This window comes from Emys orbicularis, chromosome 2, assembly GCF_028017835.1.
Source record: "Emys orbicularis isolate rEmyOrb1 chromosome 2, rEmyOrb1.hap1, whole genome shotgun sequence".
NCBI lineage: Eukaryota > Metazoa > Chordata > Testudines > Emydidae > Emys > Emys orbicularis.
This window is the reverse complement of record NC_088684.1, coordinates 146098219-146119025: the sequence shown is the minus strand read 5'-3', so window position 1 is coordinate 146119025 and position 20807 is coordinate 146098219. Positions and strand designations below refer to the sequence as shown.

Here is a 20807-nt window from a genome sequence, read left to right as displayed (position 1 = left end):
GCGAGGATTTTCACAAGGCGGGACTGGCTCCCTGTGGTGTTTGTTGTTCTCTGTATTGTGGTAGGGCCTCGGAGCCCCAGTCATGGAGCAGGGCCGCGTTGTGCAAGGCGCTGACAGCAGCGACAGGGCGATTGCGAGAGCAGACGCCAGCCCAAGGCGGGGTGGGTTGGGCGTGGCAAAGGGGATGTTCGGTGGGACCAGGCACCCAGCACCCATCAGCTCCTCTGCAATCCCGAAGCAGGATCCCTGAGTTCACTGCCAGCGGAGCGGGGCCTGCGGGAGGCACATGGCTGGGGCTGGGGCTGGCGGGTCGGTGGTGTCTTGTTGCACTGCTGGGTCTAGGGTCGCTGAGGGCTGTGTGGAGAGAAGCTGGCATGGCCCTGCATGGATGCTTCCATTTGAGCTTGGAGCAGGTTATGTCTGTTTAGATCAGTTGGGAATCGGCGCTGGGGGGGTTGGAGGGGTGGTGGGGGTTTGGAGGGGCAGGGCAGGGTGCTGGGCGTCAGAGGTGAGGGGCGGGGTGTTGGGGGGGTTGGAGAGGTGGTGGGGGTTTGGAGGGGCAGGGCAGGGTGCTGGGCGTCAGAGGTGAGGGGCGGGGTGTTGGGGGGGTTGGAGAGGTGGTGGGGGTTTGGAGGGGCAGGGCAGGGTGCTGGGCGTCAGAGGTGAGGGGCGGGGCGTTGGGGGGGTTGGAGAGGTGGTGGGGGTTTGGAGGGGCAGGGCAGGGTGCTGGGCGTCAGAGGTGAGGGGCGGGGTGTTGGGGGGGTTGGAGGGGCGGGGCGGTGGGGGTTTGGAGGGTCAGGGTGCTGGGCATTGGAGGGGAGGGGCAGGATGCTGGGGGGTTCAGTGCTAGGGGAGGGGTACTGGGGTTTGGAGGGGTGGGGCACTGGGGGGGTTGGAGGGGCGCTGGGGGTTCGGAGGGGCAGGGCAGGGTGCTGGGCATCGGAGGGGAGGGGCTGGGTGTTGAGGGGCTCAGTGCTGGGGGTGGGGCGCTGGGGGGGTTGGAGGGGTGGGGCACTGGGGCTGGATCTAGTTTGCGGCTCATTGGCTCACACTCGCTACCTTTCAGCCTTTGGGACGTGGCCCAGAAGTCTCTCTACCTGCGGAACAATCAGCTGGTCGCCGGCTATTTGCAAGGCTCCAACTCTGCGCTGGAAGGTGAGTCGCGCCCGCTGCCCCCCTGCTGCCCCTGCCCTGGGCGGGCCAGGGCCTGGGAGCCTCCCGGGCAGATCCTGTGCTGGGCACCGTGCCACCACCCTCGCCTGGCAGCCAGAGCCTCTGGCTGTGCCCGCCCTGCCCTGGGTGCCTCAGCACAGCTCCATCTCCCCGGCACTTTCGCTCGGCTCCCCTGAGCTCCACACAGTTTGCAGCCATTGAGCAGCGATGCTAGAGCTGGGCTGCACCCCCTGCTGGAACGCCAGCCCCCCATGGCCCCAGGGCCGGCAGCATGGACCCCCCGTGACTCCAGGGCCGGCAGCGCAGACCCTCCAGGGACCCCAGGGCCACAGCGCGGACCCCCCGTGGCCCCAGGGTTGGCAGCGCAGACCCCCCGTGACCCCAGGGCCGGCAGCGCAGACCCCCCCTCCTGCTTGCTCTGCTAAGCGCTAATCAGGCCAGTCTGGTTTTATTCCCAATGCGCCCAATCCGGCCCCTTTGGCATGCCGAGGGCTCTGGCCGCTAGGTCACGTGGGTGGTCTGAGAGCCAGCCCGGCTCTCCCACCCTGGGACTCGCCGGGGACTCTGCCAGGGTGGTATTTTCAGCTGATGGGCGAGGGGGCGGCTCGGCCCCAGCCCTGCTCTGGGGGCACGTGGATCTGTCCTAGGGCTCACCCCCTCTTTCTTCCCACAGAGAAGATTTACTGTGTCACCAACCGCTTCTTCAAGCCGGAGAAGTTCCCCGTCATCCTGGGCATCCAGGAGGGGCGCCGCAGCCTGGCGTGTGGGACGGGCGCCTCGCCTGTGCTGCAGCTGGAGGTGAGTGGGGACCCCCCTCAGATCTCCGTGTCCTATGCCCCCTTCCCCCCTCCCTGGGGCTCCGTTCCCCCGGCCCAGGCCTAGCTGCAGCGCAGGCTGGTTGTGGGTGCTCCCAGACCCCCCTGCTCCACTGGAGTCCAGATCTCTGCCCGTCACCAGTCCGAGCGTACAGACCAGCCCCAGGCCCTGGCTGGCCCCCGCGGGAGAGTCTCCGTCCCTCACCAGCCTCTCCCCACCTGTGCAGGACATGAACATCACGGAGCTGTCCCGGGGCGGCAATGAAACCACCCGCTTCACCTTCTTCCGCTCCTACAAGGACGGCATGTGGCGCTTCGAGTCGGCCGCCAACCCGGGCTGGCTGCTCTGCACCTCGGCCCAGTCCAACGAGCCCCTGGGCCTCACCTTACACCAGGACGCAGCCCACATCGTCGACTTCTACTTCCAGCTGTTCTGAGCCCAGCCGCCCGGGAGGTGTGCCCCGGCCCCTGGCTGCTGCCAGCCCAGCCTCGCCCCTGGCTGCGTAGGAGACCAGCTGGGTCGGGAAGGGCTGCACGACCTCTCCCCTGACCCAGCCGCAACCAGCCAGGGTTGTGTTCCTAGGATTCCTGGGTCCCAGCAGGAGGGCCCCGGGGCCTGATCCTGCCGGGGAACTGAGCGCCCGCCCGGTGGGAATGTTTCAGGGCACCCAGCCCCTTGTAGAGCCAGGCTGTGCACTTCAGCCAACGTGCCCGGAAGGGGGCCCCGATCCTGGGGGCCCGTCTCCAGTGCCGTGGAGCCTGGCATGGCTATCCAGGATGCCCAGCCTTTTCCAAAGGGGCCTGTGGGCGTCCAGCGGCAGGATGGCCCAGCAGTTAGAGCACTAGCCGGGGACTTGGGAAACCCTGCTCTGCCAGACTCCCTTGGGCAAGTCCCGGAGTCGCTCCGTGCCTCAGTTTCCCCCTCTGTACAGTGGGGCCACCAGCCCGGCCCTGTCTCCCAGGGCGTGTGAGGGTAAATCTACTGCCCATGGACGAATCCCAGAGTGTGCGGGTGTCTGCCCACGTGCCACGTCAGCACCGTTCTGGCTCGGCTCGGTGTCTCCCGGCGGTTCTGCTCTGCACGGCTACGGAAGGGCCGAGTGCCCTGGGAGGGGATCTGGGTGCACCCCTTCGCTGTGTGAATAGCTTGTCCCACCAGAGAGCTCTGGACCCCCCCAGCCCCAGCCTGGCTTTGAATAAACGTGGAAAGTAGCTACCCATGCCTGAGCGACACTGTTGAGTTGAGATGCACCCGCCCCCCTCTGGGCCCAATTCCCATCAAACGCCCCGGCTGGGCCCTGCTGGAGCCGTAACGCCAGGCTCCCCGTTTCCCAGAGCCCGGGGCTGCCACCCCCCTCCCCCAGCCTGCTCCCCACGGCTTCCAGGCTGGATAAACACGGGGCTGGTTCCCCACAGGGCTTAGCTGGAGTAAGGAACGAAAGAGCCAATGGCGAGCCGGACTCCTGGGTTCCATTCCCTGCTCAGCCACCCACTCGCTTCCCCACTCCGTGCCTCAGTTTCCCCAGCAGTCACACGAGACTAGTGCTCCAGGTCTAGGGTGACCAGACAGCAAATGTGAAAAATCGGGACAAGGGGTGGGGGGCAATAGGAGCCTATATAAGAAAAAGACCCAAAAATCGGGACTGTTCCTATAAAATCGGGACATCTGGCCACCCTATCTAGGTCTATGGCCAGGCCCCCAGCTGGTGTCAATGGGTGCTGCTCCATCGGAGTCAAGGGGGCTGCGCCAGTCACAACTCCCACGCATACAGTGCTCACTCCGTGTTACCGCCCTCCCGGGGGATCGCACCTGCAGAGGAGAGCTGGCATGTTCCAGCTCTCCTCGCTCCCTGGGCCCGTGCGGAAGATGTTCCCCTGCAGGGAAAGTGCCCCGTGCACTCTACCATCCCAGCTTTACGGGCGGGCATGGGAGCAATATGGAATAAGCCTGTTGAACACGGGGGCTAGTGCGTGGTGGGGTGGGGGGCAGAGGAGCTGCCCCAGGGAATGGGACTGGCCAGGTACCAAAACCAGGGGAAGGGATTTTATACAATGTACCTCCAGCCTGGGGAACTCACTGCCGCATGGTGTCATGGAGGCCAAGAGCTTAGTGAGGTTCCACCAAGGACCCGTTTCTCCTGAGTGAGACCGTCCAGAGCTACAGGAGAGGGGCTAACGCAGCAGCTGGGATCTGAGCCCCTTGCCCCTGGGTCTGACAGGGTCAGGGAGAAACAGCTCCCGGGGCGGGTGGTTCTGGAATGGCCCCTCACAGGGGCTCTCTGGAGCAGCTGGGAGTGGCTCCATGGCAGACAGGCCATGGGTTGGGCTGGGCATGGGTGCGATGTCCGTGCCCATTGGGGATGGAGTCTGGGAAGGCGCATGGCACAGACGTCACTGCCGATAAACCAGTCAGGCCAGTTTGCAGGCAAGGGACTGGGGCAAGAGAGGGGAGCGCGTGTGCTGCACCCAGCCCCAGGCAGCCCCACGGCGTCAGTGGGAGCGCTGGGCACGTGAGGAACATGGGGGGTAGCACCCCCAGTGAGCCATAGGGACTGCCTGGGGAGCTGGGCACCCGAGGTTGCAGACGGACCCTGCTGCTGGGTAGGGGCTTCCCAGGCCTCCCCAGGACACACACGTCCTTCCTTGTGGGTTTATTCCCCTCGTGGGCTGCTCCTCCAGCCCCCCATCAGTGGGGAACCAGCGAGCCTGCCCCAGCGTTTGGCACGAAAGGCCAATGGCTCAGGGAAAACCAGGAGCCTTTCCCAGCCAGCTCTGCCCACAGCTCAGGCACCCATCCTGGGAACCAGGGTGCGGCTGAAATCCAGAGGGGGCTGGGGACACTCGATGCACCCGGATGGGGGTGGGAGAACCAGTTCATTTGAGGAGGGGCCTCTGCTCACGCTGTGCATGGAGGGCCAGCCCCACGGCGGCTGGGGCATTTCACCCATCATTGCGCCCTGATCCCCCTGAGGCAATGCCGCCCACGGCTCTGGCATCACACCGGGACCAAGCTGCACCCACAGCCCGCTTGGCAGGTTCCCTTAATTCCACCCACTGACGTGGCAGCAGCAAGATTTCAACATCCCCCAGCTTCCGCAGCTGCCTCCTCCTGGCCTGAGGTGGGGACCGGCCCAGCGTGAGCCAGCTGCACATGCAGGGTCCCTCACCATGCCTGGGGCTCCGCACTGGACTCCCCAGCTCTGCATGCTCCTGAAACCCCAAGTACCCCTCCCCACGGATCTGCCATAGCACCAGCCGCAATGGGGGGCAGCTGGCTGGGGACAGCTGGGTTCATGACGCAGGCGCTGGGCTGCAGCTGAGCTGAGCTGGGTTCTGTGTCAATCTGTCTGGGCCTCAGTTTCCCCATCTCGGTTGGGGTCTGCACAGCCCCCAGCATGACGGGGCCCTGATCTCAGGGGGGGTCTGGGCAGCATGCGGCATGACGGGGTCTCAGTCCAGGTCTCTATCTGAGGATTCCTGCATTGGGGTTTCCAGACTGACCCAATTCCTGCCCATACGTCACTCAGTTCATGAGCTCTCCCCAGCCCTCTCGTCCGGGACTGGGTGTTGCCCCTTCCTGGAAGCCGCCATGTGTCAGCCGAATTTGCATGTTACATCAGCGCTGTCCTCTACCAGGCCCATTATCCCAGGTGTAACCGTCACTCCCTGCGCGGCAGGGCCCATAAGTAGCTGTGGAGCTGCTGGGCGGGTGCGACGGCACATTCCAGAGCTCACAGGAACTTGTGGACTGCAGGTACCGCTCTCCCCCGGGTGCTCAGTGCCATGGGCCTCCTCTGCCAGCTCGCTGCCCTGGCGCCCGGTGTGTCCTCTGCTTTTTCTTCTGGCTGGGATGGGGGATGGGCATACAGGGAGGGGCAGGAATCCAGTGCACCACCGGGTGGGCACTGGGGCTGGGTTCAGCTAGGATTACCAGCTGCTGGCTGAACAGAGAGCCCTTTGCAGCCTTCATGGCTGGGAGTTACCTGGGCACAGGTGCCTGCCAGGGCTGGCCCGGGCCCGAGCCCAAAGCCTTTGGCATCATCGGCAGGTCTCCCCTTGGGTTGGCACCTCAGCTGCTGTAAAGCAGCAAAGCTCCACCAACTCCCCTGGGCTCAGGCCCCCATGGTCAGAAAGAATGCCTAGGAGGCCTATGAGCTGCCACCATCTCGCACAGCCAGGTGTTCACTCTGAAACGTAGTGATGGCCTCAGGCATGTTGCCATTGCGGATTAATGTCTCTGCTGTTGCACATGCGTCCGTCCTGGGACTGTGGGCAGCTCCTGGCACTATAGGCTGTGTTGGAGAAGGATGCCCCAATCTGAATTCCGGCTCCCTGGTTAAAGACACACTGATGCAGCCCATCTCAAAGCCCCATTGTTGGGGCTCGGTCCCAGCCGCAGGCAGGGTCAGACCTTCATGATAGCCAGGAATCCTGCTCATTCCTGACTGACGCCAGGTGCCGGCCTCTCTCTCCCCCAGGCCCAGCCATGTCCAGCAACCCGGAGTCACCCGTGGGTTGGGGGATACCCCACAGGTGAGTCCCAGCCTCCAGGCTGTACCATGGAGGCTGGCCATCTGTGGGTCCCTGCCTTGCCAGGCTCCATGGGGCATGGGCGGGTGGCTGTGAGCACAGCTCATGAGCCGTGTCTACACCCTCCACCCATGCACCCCAGGAGAGCCGGTCTGGCTGGAGCTGTAAGCTGGGCCTACCCGCACCTGGGCTTGGAACAGCCTTTGGAGTCCTCTGACGCGGGCTAACGCCACGGGATGGCACCGACAGGCCCTACCTCTGGCGCTCAGCAGTGGCTCAATGGGTAGGGTTACCATATTTTAATTTAAAAAAAGGAGGACACTCCACGGGGCCCCGGCCCCGCCCCAACTCCACCCCTTCCCCAAAGTCCCCGCCCCAACTCTGCCCCCTCCCCTGAACGCTCCGCCCCCCGGCTCCTCCCCTTCCCCTGCTTCCCGCGAATCAAATGTTCGCGGGAAACCTGAAACAGGGAGGCAGCAGGTAAGCTGGGGCTGGGGCTGAGCATGGCGCGGCGCGGCCCAGTCCGGCCCTCCCCGGCCGAGCGGCTCCCTCCGGCAGCTGGCCGGCCCAGGCCAAGAGGCTCTGGCCCCGGCGTCTCCCGCCCGGCTCGGCTCAGGCCCTGGGGCGCCGGCCCTGGTTCCGGCCGAGCAGCTCCAGCCCGCCCTGGCCTCACCGGCCCCCGGTCGAGCACCGCCGGCCCCAGCGGCTCCGGCCCCCGGCCGAGCACCGCCGGTCCCCGGCCGAACACCGCTGGCCCCAGCGGCTCCGGCCCCCCGCCGAGCACCGCGGGCCCCAGCGGCTCCGGCCCCCCGCCGAGCACCGCGGGCCCCAGCGGCTCCTGCTCCCGGCCGAGCACCGCGGGCCCCAAGAAATTAGTTGGTTCCTGGGTCCAGTGGTCCCTCCCGCTAGGCTGGGGGAGGGGCCTTTAGAAGTGGGCGGGTAAGCCCGCCCACCTCCCAGTTGGTACCAATATGGCTCCGGCCGGGACCCAAGCCCCACGACCTCTCCCTCCCTATTTTCCCGGACATGTCCGGCTTTTGGGGATTTCCTCCCGGACGGGGATTTGAGGCCCAAAAAGCCGGACATGTCCGGGAAAATCCAGACGTATAGTAACCCTATCCATGGGCATCAATGGGCCAGATCCTCTGCTGGTGTCAATTGGTGTCGCTCCACTGCTGCGTGGGGAACCCAGGGCTGGGGTAGCAGGGGTCCACAGGTCGGGAGTGAGGGGCACTGGCAGACCTGGGGGAGAGCAGGCCTGAGCTAGCAGGGGCTGTGGGTCGGGCATGAGGGGCCTCGAGAGAGGTGGGGGGGCAGGGCTGGGCTAGCAGGGGGCTGCGGGTTGGAAGGAAAGGGTGCAGGCAGAACTGGGGGGAGACAAGGGCTGGGGTAACAGGGGTCTGCGGGTCGGGAGTGAGAGGCACCAGCAGAGCTGGGGGAGCCCACGACTGGGCTAGCAGGGGCTGTGGGTTGGCAGTGAGGGGCACCGGCAGAGCTGAGGGGGGACAAGGGCTGGGCTAGCAGGGGGCTGTGGGTCGGGAGAGAGGGGCACCGCCAGGGCTGGTGCAGGGAGCCCAGGGCTTCCTGAGAGGTCAGCAGCCGGGGGCAAAGGTCTGGCCGTGGGTGCTGCCGTCTCTGGTCACCGTCTCCCTTTGTTGACAGCAAAGCCGCAGGAGGAGGAGAGCCAGCTGGAGACAGTGTGTGGGGTAAGAGCTGGGGCTGGGCTAGGGTCTCCCTTCGGTGGATCCACCGTGCCTGGGGTGGGAGGGGTGAGGAACTCAGCGCTTTCTGCCCTGTCCCAGCTGCCATCTCCCCCCAAGAAGCTCTGCCTCCCCCTCAGCTGAGGCTGAGAATGCAATGGTGCCGACAGCCACTATGCAGCCTTCCAGATGGCTTGTGGAACTCCCCGCTACTGGATACCAGCTAAGCCCCCGCCCAAATCAGCCAGGTGCCCCCTGTGTGCTACGGCCCATATCTGCCCCCATGGACAGCCCTTCCAGGGGCACATTGGGGTTGATGTTTTTCCCAGGAGGCTGTGATTGGGGGAGGGGGTGCAGAGAAGGGGGTGGGAATGCCTCCCTGCCAGGTCTGTGAATCAAATGTGGGGAAGTGAGTCCGTGGGGCAGGGTCCCCCATAGCTCTGAGACCCCTGCTCTGTGCACGGGGACGACGACACTGAGATCACTGACCCCAGTCTCCCCTCTCCAGCTGGAGAGCGCTGCAGGAACACCGCTGTAGGCTGGGCTCAGGGGACGGGCTGAGGATGGAACCGGATTCACAGTCAGTCGTGGACCCCAACATGGAGGAGCTGTTCAGCCTTTTCTTGGACGAAGATAGCGACCCAGGTAGTGTTACCATCGGTCCGGGTTTCCCCAGACATGTCCGGCTTTTTCAGCTTTAAATGGCGGTCGGGGGGGATTTCTAATAAAGTGGAAATGTCCGGGATTTCCCCCTTCCCCTCATGCAGAGTGCGGCGCGGCTGATTGGACGGCTGTGCCTGATTGAAAGCCGCTCGCAGCCACTGGGGCCTCTAGCAGCCAGAGTCCCTCCCCCTCCCCGCTCCCTCCTCCCCCGCAGAGCAGCGCCACAGTGTTTGGCTGCACGTGGAGTCCGCAGCTCTCCCTCGGCCTGGTGGGGGGAGGGGGGCAGGCAAGGGACAGGGAACGGGGGGGTTAGATTGGTCGGAGGTTCTGGTGGGGGCTGTCGGGAGAAGGGGGTGTAGAGAGTGGTTGGGGCAGGCAGGGGACAGGGAACGGGGGGGTTAGATTGGTCGAGAGTTCGGGGGGGCTGTCAGGAGAAGGGGGTGTAGAGAGCGGTTGGGGCAGGCAAGGGACAGTGAATGGGGGGGTTAGATTGGTTGGGGATTCTGGGGGGGCTGTCAGGAGAAGGGTGTAGAGAGCGGTTGGGGCAGGCAAGGGACAGGGAACGGGGGGGTTAGATTGGTCGGGGGTTCTGGGGGGGGCTGTTGGGAGAAGGGGGTGTAGAGAGCGGTTGGGGCAGGGAAGGGACAGGGAAGGGGGGGTTAGATTGGTCGGAGGTTCTGGGGGGGCTGTCAGGAGAAGGGGGTGTAGAGAGTGGTTGGGGCAGTCAGGGGACAGGGAACGGGGGGGTTAGATTGGTCGAGAGTTCGGGGGGGCTGTCAGGAGAAGGGGGTGTAGAGAGTGGTTGGGGCAGGCAGGGGACAGTGAATGGGGGGGTTAGATTGGTTGGGGATTCTGGGGGGGCTGTCAGGAGAAGGGTGTAGAGAGCGGTTGGGGCAGGCAAGGGACAGGGAACGGGGGGGTTAGATTGGTCAGGGGTTCTGGGGGGGGCTGTCGGGAGAAGGGGGTGTAAAGAGCGGTTGGGGCAGTAAGGGGACAGGGAGCAGGGAGACTTAGATAGGAGGTGGGGTCCTGGGGGCAGTTAGGGTGTGGGGGGTCTCAGGAGAGGGCAGTCAGGGGCCAGGTAGGGGGATTCTGAGGGGGGCGGGAAGTGGGAGGGGGCGGAGCTAGGGCGGCACCCCGTGTCCTCTTTTTTGATTGTTGAAATATGGTAACCCTAGACCCAGGGGTTCGGGGCGGCTGCGCCAGAGGGGGAGACGTGGACGCTGCTTAGCAACTTGTCTGCAGTGCCCTGTGCCCCCCATGGCCTCAGTGCCCATCGCAGCCCAGAGCCCATCTGGGGAGGCAGAGGCTGACCCAGGAGACCAGCAGCTGGGGGCCCCATAGGGGAGTCTGGTCTTAGCAACTGCATAGCCACAGCTAGAGAAGCTGGCTGTGATCAGGGCCCCGTCGTGCCGGGCGCTGTCCAGATCGTGACCGAGATCAGGGCCCTGTCATGCTGGGGACCCTGGTGTCAGGGGGATGGGGACCCCAACCATGGGAGTGCGGGGGCAGGGAGGGGGACCCCGGTGATGGAGGTGCGAGGCAGGTAGGGGGATCCGAGTGGCGGATTTAGGGAGGGGGGTCACACAGCAGCACCTGGGTAATGGGCTTGTTGGTTTGTTTCCCAGATGTCGGGGGCGGGAACGTGAGCGTGACGCTCCATAATAACGACCTGGAGATTCAGAAGTTACCCACCCCTGGCTTGCGGCCGACCAAACAGCCGTTCCACTACCAGATCCGCGACACCAGCCACAAGGCCTTCTACCTGCGGGACAACAGCCTGGTGGCCGCGAACCTGCAGGGCGAAAACGCCAGCCAGGAAGGTTGGTTGCCCCCAGGGTCCCTGCTGGGGTTTCACGGCTGGTGACCTCACGCCACCCCCTTCCCAGAGCCCCCTGCGTGCCTGGCTCCAGCTTCCTTAGTCCATTTGGCTCCCGGGCGCTGGAAGATGCCAGGCGGGGCTCTGTCCCCACACAACGCTCCTGGGAGTTTGCAGCCAGCGATGCCCACCCCAAGGGGCTGAGATGCCAGCAGAGCCAGGCGCCCCCTGCCCCACTCGCTCTGCTGGTCTCCTGGTCTCGTTCCAGCGGCCGGCACGTTGCACACTAACAGAACGGCTGCTCAGGGGAACCCTTTGCAACAAGCGTTATTGGTCTTGCAACCCCAAGAAGGGCGGAGCATGGTCCTGAGCCCCACCCAGCCCCTCCACTGCTCCTAGGGCTGGTGAAAAATCAGGTCCCAACCTGGGGAAATTCCCACCTTTCAAATTTAGTTTCCACCCCAAGTTGGGGTGAACAGTCCAAATCTCGCCCAGCAGGGAGGGGCGGCTTGGGAATGGGGGGAGGTTCCATGTCACTTTGCTGGGAGGGAGTGAATCGCAGTCGCCCCAGCCGCTGCAGGGCCTCGTGGGGGCTGTAGTTCACTCGCCTCATTCTCCTCTTCTCCTCACTGGGCCAGGCGCCCCAGCTGGACTACAGCTCCCAGGATGCACTGCCATGCAAGACTCATGATTCTACTACAGTGCATCCTGGGAGCTGTAGTCCAGCCAGGGAGCCTGGCCCATGGAGAACAGTGGGGCCTCGAGGCAGTGAGGGGGGACCAGAAGCAGCCAATGCTGGGAAGTCAGTGACCTGCCCTGGGGGAGGCCCTGACCGTGCTTTGATCACATTTTCCCTTCTCAATCTCCCTCCGCAGAGAAGGTCAGCGTGGTCCCCAACAGAAGGCTGGAGCGCAAGAGGTGTCCCCTGATCCTGGGCATCAAAGGCGGAAGCCAGGGCCTGTCTTGTGGAACAGCCGAGCAGCCCCGGCTGCAGCTGGAGGTGAGTGCGATGCCAGGGACCCCCTGCCAGCCCCTCCCTGAGTCTCTGCTCCGGGGTTCTCAAAGCCCTGCTCAGAGCCAGGGCTGGACCAGGGCGTAGGCCCTACCAGCCAGCTCCCGGAGCCCCCCTCCTGGGGTCACGGGAGTGTCCCACGCTCTCAGCATTCATCACAGAAAAGGTTCATCTCCAGCTGTCCTGGCTGTGCAGAATGGGACTGGAGCAGAGCCAATGCCTGAGTTTGCAGAGAGCCTGAGCCCATAGGTCAGAGAGGAGGGACCGGCCCTGGCCTCTCAATGGGCCTGGCTGGGTTTTGGCCAGCAGGCCCCAATCCCTCTCCCTAGTCAATACAAACAGTTGCCCCTGGGGCCCAGATCAGCCTCCCAGCCGCACACTCCATTGTGTCCGGCTGTCCCGAGGCATCACTGGTTCTAACCTACCCTCATCCCCCGCCCGCAGGACATGCACCTCATTGAGCTCTTCTACAAGGATGAGGAGGCCAAGCGCTTCACCTTCTTCAAGACCTACAACGGCAGCACGCATCACTTCGAGGCCGCTGCCTACCCGGGCTGGTTCCTCTGCACCTCAGCCCAGGACAACGAGCCCATCAGCTTCACCACCCGCCCAGGGGAAGCTGCCATCACCGACTTCTACTTCCAGCCCAAATAGCCACGGGGCAGGAGCCATATGCTGCTTCAGCCCTGCCCTCCCGGTGGCTAGCCATGGTGGAGGGCTTAGAGCTACCCACTGTGACGGGTTGGATCACAGAAACCCCCTTGGGAACTGCCAACTGATGTGCCGAGACCACTCCTGCCCCTGCTTTCCTGCCCTGGCAGCCTAGGACTCCAGCACCCTGTCTTGCTGAGCCAGACACACCCGTCTGCTCCAACACAGACCCAGGGTCTGAATTACTTGCCCCAAAGCTGCAGACTTAACTGAAAACAGCTTACAGAAGTGTTCCTGTCTTTTACATTCAGATGCCCAACTCCCAACGGGGTCTAAACCCAAATAAATCCGCTTTACCCTGTGGCACGGACTCACAGATCGTGCCCACTCTTGGCCCCGTGCAGTCTGTGGGGGGTGCCCCTGTTAGTGAGAGAGCCCTTCGCGGGGGTCCACTCTCTCCCGGGGTCAGGCCCCTCCACCTCCTGGAGCCGCACCTCTCGGAGCCTTAGCACACCTGTTTCTCGCCGTGGGCCCCCTCAGGGAGTCCACTCGCTCTGGATGCCCCGGGCCTTCACCCCCGAAGGGGTTGATGCCACCCTGTTCTCTAGACTGGAGCGACTCTCAGCCAGTGTAACACAGGAGGGTTTATTGAGGGTTGAACACAGCACAGGAAACTCTCAGGGCCTCAGGCTTGGCCTCCCTCAGCCCAGCACATCCCAGTCTCTCTGCCTCCAGGTAGGCTCTGCCTGCTCCCCGTCTCCAGCCCCGAGCCCCCCTGCTCCCAGCTGGGCATCTGAGATCACAGGCCCCAGGCCCCGCCTCTGTCCATTGTCTTCTCTCCAGGTAAACAGGGTCGTAAACTGGGGCCTCCTCTCCTCGCTTCTGTCCTCTGGCTGGAACCGGCTGGTTAGGTCACTGGGTCCTCACGCTGCAGCCCATTGTCCGCCCACTGTCCAGAACCGGCTGTGTCTCCTCAGCTGAGCCTCCGGGTCGCCAGGTCACCGGTCGCTGGGGTATCCATCCTCCAGGCCATCGGTTGGGTCCCCAAGTCCTCTCTCCGGTCCTCTGCAAAACAAACTCCCTCTCCCCTCACCTTGTTAAACCAGTAACCCGCAGGGAAACTGAGTCCCACCCCCTCCGCATGCAAACCATTGAAAACTCCACAGAAAACAAGAAACCCCCCCACTTCGTCACACCCTGTATAAAGCTTATACTGGGTAACCTCATAAATCCCGTTAGAGGGGCTGACGGAGGCACCGCTCCACACTGCTGATGGGAAGAGATCTTGGATTTTAGCCTGAGGCCTGTGTAACTGGCCTGGCCAGCGTGGGATCTATGCACCCAGCAAGCAGAGAACCAGGGTCACGCCATAGGGCCGCAGAGCTGGAGGGACCCTTGGGGGTCGTCTGCTCCAGCCGCTTTCCTGAGGCAGGATCGAGTATGACGGGTTTCTCCAGCCTGTTCTTAACCCTCCGGTGCCGGGGGTCCCACAGCCTGTAACCATCGGGGACTGGTCCGGCGCCGGACCAACCACGGTGTTAGGAAGTGTCACTCTTGTGTGGCTGATTTTGGATGCAGCTGCCCCCCAGGATTACCCTTGTTGACTGCCCCCCTCCCTCCCCGAAAAATGCTAGGGCCAGAAGGGGCTGGCATGTGGGTCCAGCCTGGCCTCAGGGGCCATATTTGAGGCACGAGAGACTGGGTGGCAGGGCCTGGAGGAGTTGGAGCGTTTGGGGTTCATTTTGGTATCTGGCTTCATACTGGCCCCTGGCCCCCGGCCACGGGTCTGGCTTTTCCCTCTCTTTGTACAGGCTGTTTTGAGAAATAAAACTACTCGAAATGCCCAGGGAATCGCTGCCAAACATGTGAGCGCTGTGCGGGGGCATTCGGCTGAGTGTGTGATCGACATTTGAAAATGGTGGAGGGGAACCGACAGGCAGTGGTTCTGGAGGAGGGGAATCCAGGGACGGTGGCTGGTCAGGCAGGGGGCAGCTGGGAGATAACTGGGTGGGGGGACCCCAGGAACCGAAGGGGGCCGGGGATGCAGGAGGTAACGGTGTGCGGCAGTGTAAGGGGGACTGGGGCGGAGGGCCAGATCCCCCAGCTCCATAGTCACAGCTGTATGAGCCAGGCTGCCTGGCTGTCTCTGGGCCTCTCTCCAGGTCGCTGGGCGGAGAGAAGGGGCCGGAGGGCGCTCCTGATGGGAAGGCAGGTGTCCCGGACTCCCAGGCCCTTTGCTCTCTCTGCTCCATACGGCCCCGTCAGTCTGACAGCCCTCCCCAGGCTCCACAGCTTCCTGGGCCCGTACCTCTCTGAGCCATCAGCACACCTGGCTCTGCCGTGGGCCCCTCAGGGAATCCACAAACACAACAAGGAGTCCGGTGGCACCTTAAACACTAACAGATGTATTTGGGCATCAGCTTTCCTGTGTAAAAAACCTCACTTCTTCAGATACTTCTTCAGGGAATCCACTTGCTCGGGGCCACCATACCCAGGGGAGCAATGCCCGCCCCCCGATCTCTAGCCTGCCGTGACTCTCCGCCAGCGTAACACAGGTGGGTTCATTGTACATCTGGACACAGCACGGGCAGTTCTCAGGGTCCTCGGGCCTGGCCAGTCTCAGCCCCGTCCAGCTGGGTCTGTCCCCGATTCTGACTGCTCTTTGTCCCCAGTCCAGCAGCCCCCTCCTCCCAGCCGACCACCCTATATCCCTTCCGCCCTTTGTCTTCGTTCCTGGGCAAAGAGATCACCTGGGCCCTCTCTCTTCTCTCCTTTGTTCCCCCCTGGCTGGAACCAGCCGGTCAGGTCACCAGGGTCCTCTCTCCTCAGCCCCTTGTCCTCCCACTGGCCAGAACCGGAGGCCACTGGGCTGGGCCTCCCGGTCACCAGGTCACCCGTCGCCGGGTCTGCCATCACCAGGCTGCTGTCTGGTGTCCAGGGGTCCCGGCTGCTAGGCGAGGTCACACCTGGTCCTTTGCAACAACAAACCCTCTCCCACCCCCTCATTACACAGGCAGCACCCAGGGAAACTGAGACCCACACCATGTTCATGCAAAACACTAAGGAAATGCCCTGTTTCGTCACACTGGTCCTCCCCAAAGGAGCCACTCGGCTGCTGCCCTGCTAGATGCCCCTCATGCCCCTGGCCTGGGGTGCCCTCTGCCCAGACACCCCTCCTGCAGCTGACCCTCCCCAGCATGCACTGGCTGGGCAGACAGCGGTGCTGGGTCACCAGGAGGCACCAGGGCTCTGGGTGGCGTGGCATTGGCAGGCCACGGGGATGGCGCCAGGAGCCTGGCTGGGAGCGGGGCCCGTAGGGGCCAGTTTCTGTCTCAGCTGGATGTTTTCCCACATCTGCAAACTCAACTGACTCTGGGGTTGGAACAATGGGCCGGACTGTGGCTCTGGCTGGAGGCATCGCCTGTGTCCCCTCGCTCCAGGCTGCGTCTCCTCCAGCTTTGATTGCTGAGCACCGAGACATGGGCTTTCCTTGCCCAGGGTCTGGGCCGCCAGCTCTTCAGGTCAAGGAGCATCTGCCCCACTCAGCAGTACTCTCCCAGGCTGCCTGGTAGCCTGAGTTTTCCCTGGGTTCGCTGCCTCTATCCCTGGGAGCGTTCCACCCTCTCCTGCAGATCCCCTGGAGCCATCTTCCTCCTCATGCTCTTCCCAGCAAGCTCCTTCCCAGCTCCAGGTGCCCCAGGGTCCTTCCGAATCTCAGCTTGGCCCGTTGCTTTGATGGCCTGCTGGGGTCAGCTTGCCTCTTCTTTGGGTCTCCGCATGGCATGGCTAGGAGACCTTCCCCATAGGCCCTGCCTGTGGCTCCGGGCTTGGCGTCCCTGGCACTCTGCAGAGAGCTGGGGGTCTCCAGGCACCCCTGTAATGATGCAGATCTGGCGGGACCCAACTGAGAGTGCCAGTTCAGGACTAATTGCTTAAAACAAGGCAGTTACAGCCCAAGGCTGGGGTTTTTCCACTTCTAAGGCAAACCAAACCAGCCAGACTAAGAGGACTTTGGTCTCACCCCACTGGCTAACCACAAGTCACACAAGCAATTCCCTTAGACACTCCAGTTTCCCAGTATCACCACCAGTGCCACTGGTTATGGGGACAAATGGTTATGAAAACCAATACCCCAATAAAAGAAAAAAGGTTCTCCTGATCCCATAGGACCAAGCCCCAGACCCAGATCAATATACAAATCAGATCTTACCCACAAATCACGCTGTTGCCAAGCCTTTAGAATCTAAAATCTAAAGGTTTATTCATAAAAGGAAAAGGAGATGAGAGCTAGAATTGGTTAAATGGAATCAATTACATACAGTAATGGCAAAGTCTTGGTTCAGGCTTCCAGCAGCGATAAAATAAACTGCAGGTTTAAATCAAGTCTCTGGAATACATCCCCCGCTGGGATGGGTCATCAGTCCTTTGTGTAGAGCTTCCATTTGTAGCAAAGTCCCTCCAGAGGTAAGAAGCAGGATTGAAGACAAGATGGAGACGAGGCATCAGCCATATATAGTCTTTTCCAGGTGTAAGAACACCTCTTTGTTCTTACTGTGGAAAATTACAGCAAAATGGAGTCTGGAGTCACATGGGCAAGTTCCTGCATACTTTGCTGAGTTACAAGGCGTATTTGCCTTCTCTCCATGGGTCAATTGTATAGCTGATGGTCCTTAATGAGCCATCAAGCAGGCTAGGCAGAGCTAACACCAACTTGTCTGGGATGTCTCCCAGAAGCATAGCATAAGTTTGAAATACAGACAGTATAGAGCCAATAACTTCAACTACAAAATTGATACACACATATAGACAGCATAATCATAACCAGCAAACCCTAACCTTGTCTAAGACACCTCATTTGACCCCCTTTATACAAGATTTGGTGCCACTACAGGACGTTGGTTGCAATCATGTTCTATATGGTCCCAGATTATATCAATAATGTCACAACCCCTTGCACTGATCTGTAGGGAGGGGATCCCTCAAGGGCAGCAAGCTCCTTCCCTACCCCAGGCAGGACCGCTGAGAGCGGGTTCGGGCCCCGGTGAAAAAAATTTTTCAGGCCCCCCAGCAAGGGCGGACCGGCTAAACAGGGCCGACGAGAGGTGGGGGAAGCCGGGCCCCGGTAAGGCGATGGGGGGGGAGGGAGAGAAAGCTGGGGAAACTGGGCCTCGGGCCCCCTTCCGGACCGCCGGGCCCCGGTAATTTGTACCGGCTTCCCCCCCCCCCGTTGGCCCTGACCCCAGGTGCACGAGCCTGTGATGGCTGGGGGATGCTCTGCTTCTGTGACCTTAGCAGCTCTGTGGGGCAGGACCAGCGCTCTGTTCTGCGTTTGGACCGTGCCTGGCCCAGCGGTGTCCTGGGCCATGGCTCGGGCTCTCATGTGTCGCGGTGACACAGTGCTAATATATCACAGCTGTCGGGCAGGCTCCTCGCCATCCTGCAAAGGGCCCACTGGCCGCAGCCTGAGGTGGAGCTGCACAAGGCAGGCATGTGCCCGAGGCTGGAGATGCCCAGCCGGGAGGCCCCTGGAGCTGATGCTGTGGCATTTGCTCTGGTGCTCCGCGTGCGGCTTTGCTTTCCAAAGCCTGGGACTCGGCTCTCCCTTGTGCCACTGCTACGCTGGGTGATCCATCTAGGCTGGATATTAGGAAACACTGTTTCACTAGGAGGGTGGTGAAGCACTGGAATGGGTTACCTAGGGAGGTGGTGGAATCTCCATCCTTAGAAGGTTTTAAGGCCCCGGCTTGACAAAACCCTGGCTGGGATGATTTAGTTGGAGTTGTGACATTACACTCCATATTCTTTATGACAATATGCTTGTGAGATGGAACTGACAGAACTGAGATGTGCTTTATGCAAGATGGCGCCTGTGAGGTATCATTGGAAAGGTTCTGATTTACTGAATGTGATTACCCAATGTGTGTGCCGGTATCATTTCTGTATCTGACCATGTCTCCGTATTTCAAATGTGCTACGCTGGATGAGGCCAAACAATGTTAATGGCTTACTGAGGAAATGCACAAGCACCAGGATTACCCCAGGAACTGCGTGCAACAGAAACCTCTCGGAGATAGCACTGCACAATGGGAACTGTCTGACCCAGGTCACAGCAAAAGAGCTTTCCAGCAAGTGGGGGGGAAGATATAAAAGAGGGGCAATGACAACGTGAGGGGGCCTCACTCTCCCGACAACACCACACTGGAAAATACTTGAGGAACAAAGGCTGAACTGGGAGAAGTGATGGTCCTAGGCTAAGATCTTTAGCCTGTGTATGAAAACCTGGGAAAGCCAAGGCAGTTTGTGCCTTAAGAATCTGCCAGCCTGTTTATCACTCAGGGTGAGAATTTGCTAATTTGTATCCTACCTATCTAGTGTGTCAAGCTTAGTTTGCATGTTTTGTTTCATTTGCTTAGTAATCTCCTTCCTTCTGTTTGCTATTCCTTTAATCACTTAAAATCTACCTTTTGTAGTTTATAAATGTATTTTGTTTATAATTAAACCCAGATTATGTAATTTCTAACTGGGGGGGGGGGCAAGAAGTCGTGCACATCTCTCTCTTCACATTGAGGAAGAGGGTGGATTTTTATGAACTTGCGCTGTGCAGATTTTTCCATACAGTGCAAGACAGTATTATTTTGGGTTTATCTCCCCAAAGGGGTGTGAGTCCTCTCCCATGGAGCTGACTTCAGTCTGTGTCTGCAGCGGGGTGTGGCCCTACCTGTGTGTGTGCTGCAAGAGGTCGGAGAGCCTCATTCAGCAAAACGGGGAGAGGGAACCCAGGCTGGTGGAGCAGGAGAGGCTCAGTGAAATCCCAGTACATCAGGTGACATGCCGGATGGGGGCTCCAAACCAATCACAGGGGTTGGTCCTGCTTTGAGCAGGAGGTTGGACCAGGGCCGGCTCCAGAGTTTTTGCCGCCCCAAGCGGTAGGAAAAAAAATAAATAAATAAAAAGCCGCGATCGGCGGCACTTCGGTGGCAGGTCCTTCCCTCCGAGAGGGACTGAGGGACCCACCGCTGAATTGCCGCCAAAGAGCGGGACGTGCCACCCCTTTCCGTTGGCCGCCCCAAGCACCTGCTTGCTGCGCTGGTGCCTGGAGCCGGCCCTGGGTTGGACTAGATGACCTCCTGAGGTCTCTTCCAACCCTAAACTTCTATGAGTCAATGATTCTATGATCCAGAGCACCTCCAACACACAGCTGCCTGGACCCCCACGCCCTATTTCACGCCCAGCTCACCACCCCCTTGCTGTGCCATCCCCTGGGTCGCATGCCCCTGAACACCATCCTACTACCATCCCCCCAGCTGCTCCCCGGCTGATCCGGCTGCCCCCCACACACACCTCCTCTGCCGGTCCAGCTGCCCCCCGTACCCATCTGGCCAGACCAGCTGCCCCCTCACCCCCCGTCATCCATCTGCCTCCCCACTCCATGGCCCGTCCAGCTGACATCCCTCTGTTCCGCTGCTCCCATGCCCCTGCCAGCATGCCATGTGCTTGCTTGTGCTGTCATCTACAGGCCAGTGCCCAGCACTGCACCCTGCCACCCAGACCCCAGGGCTGCGGCTGTCCTGACCCAGGGCTGGGGGGCAGAGCCTGGAGGGATGCTCTTTGCTGGCCTGGGCACTGCAGCTCCTGGGGCTCAGCCCCGCCCAGGAAATGGGGCCCCACAGCCACAGGAGGGATGCAGACCTAGAGACCCCAGGTCACTGCAGGCAGCAGGAGCCAGAGCCAGGGGCCAGGCTGATGGGTGCTGTCTGCACTGGGGGGCAGGGCCAGTGGAGCGCAGGGCCCGTCCCTGGCTGTGAATGAGGAGCACAGGGCTGTGCACACACTAGCCGTGAGGCCATGGCCTTGCTGGGGGGCATTCGATCCTGGGGCTGAGCAGGGGACAGCAAAGGGGACAGAGTCGGGGGGCGCAGGGGCCCCTGTAGGGAGCCGCAGCTAGGAGAGAGGCTGAATGTGTGGGGCAGTGCAGGAGAATCGCCCAGCCTCCCTGGCAGGGCCATAGCTTCATTGACCAGAGAAGCAACAAGGGGATTGGCTAGATCCAATCAGGGATGGGGCGAGGCAGTGGGGGTCATGCGGAGGCCGTCGGGGAAGGGGCGGAGCCCGTCGGGGAAGGGGTGGGGCGGCGGGGGGCGGGCGGAGGCCGTCAGGGAAGGGGCAGGGCGGCGGGGGTCGCACGGAGCCCGTCGGGGATGGGGCGGGGCGGCAGGGGTCGGGCGGAGGCCGTCGGGGAAGGGGCGGGGCGGTAGGGGGCGGGCGGAGCCCGTTGGGGAAGGGGTGGGGCGGCGGGGGGCGGGCGGAGGCCGTCAGGGAAGGGGCAGGGCGGCGGGGGTCGCACGGAGCCCGTCGGGGATGGGGCGGGGCGGCAGGGGTCGGGCGGAGGCCGTCGGGGAAGGGGCGGGGCGGTAGGGGGCGGGCGGAGCCCGTTGGGGATGGGG

The 20807-nt window shown here is 62.2% G+C and overlaps 2 protein-coding genes across 2 annotated transcripts in view; both read left to right on the top strand.

The window, feature by feature from the left end:
- Window positions 1–2425, top strand: part of LOC135874180 (interleukin-36 receptor antagonist protein-like) — a 32864-nt gene extending 30439 nt beyond the window's left edge. The window contains exons 3-5 of the mRNA XM_065398933.1: window positions 1067–1155; window positions 1847–1971; window positions 2216–2425. Coding sequence (XP_065255005.1) covers window positions 1067–1155; window positions 1847–1971; window positions 2216–2425 — 424 coding nt within the window. The remainder of the gene's footprint in view (window positions 1–1066; window positions 1156–1846; window positions 1972–2215) is intronic.
- A 6356-nt stretch (window positions 2426–8781) lies between these two features.
- LOC135874937 (interleukin-36 receptor antagonist protein-like) lies at window positions 8782–12366 on the top strand. Its single transcript, XM_065399891.1, has 4 exons — window positions 8782–8863; window positions 10510–10704; window positions 11576–11700; window positions 12157–12366. Exons 1-4 carry the CDS (start codon window positions 8782–8784, stop codon window positions 12364–12366), a joined length of 612 nt encoding a protein of 203 aa, XP_065255963.1.
- Window positions 12367–20807: the final 8441 nt, after the last annotated feature.

Coding starts and splice junctions, on each gene's coding strand:
- LOC135874937 (XM_065399891.1), top strand. CDS start 8,782: ATGGAACCGGATTCACAGTCAGTCGTGGACCCCAACATGGAGGAGCTG. Junction 10,705..11,575: donor CGAAAACGCCAGCCAGGAAG/GTTGGTTGCCCC, acceptor CTCCCTCCGCAG/AGAAGGTCAGCGTGGTCCCC. Junction 11,701..12,156: donor AGCCCCGGCTGCAGCTGGAG/GTGAGTGCGATG, acceptor CCCCGCCCGCAG/GACATGCACCTCATTGAGCT.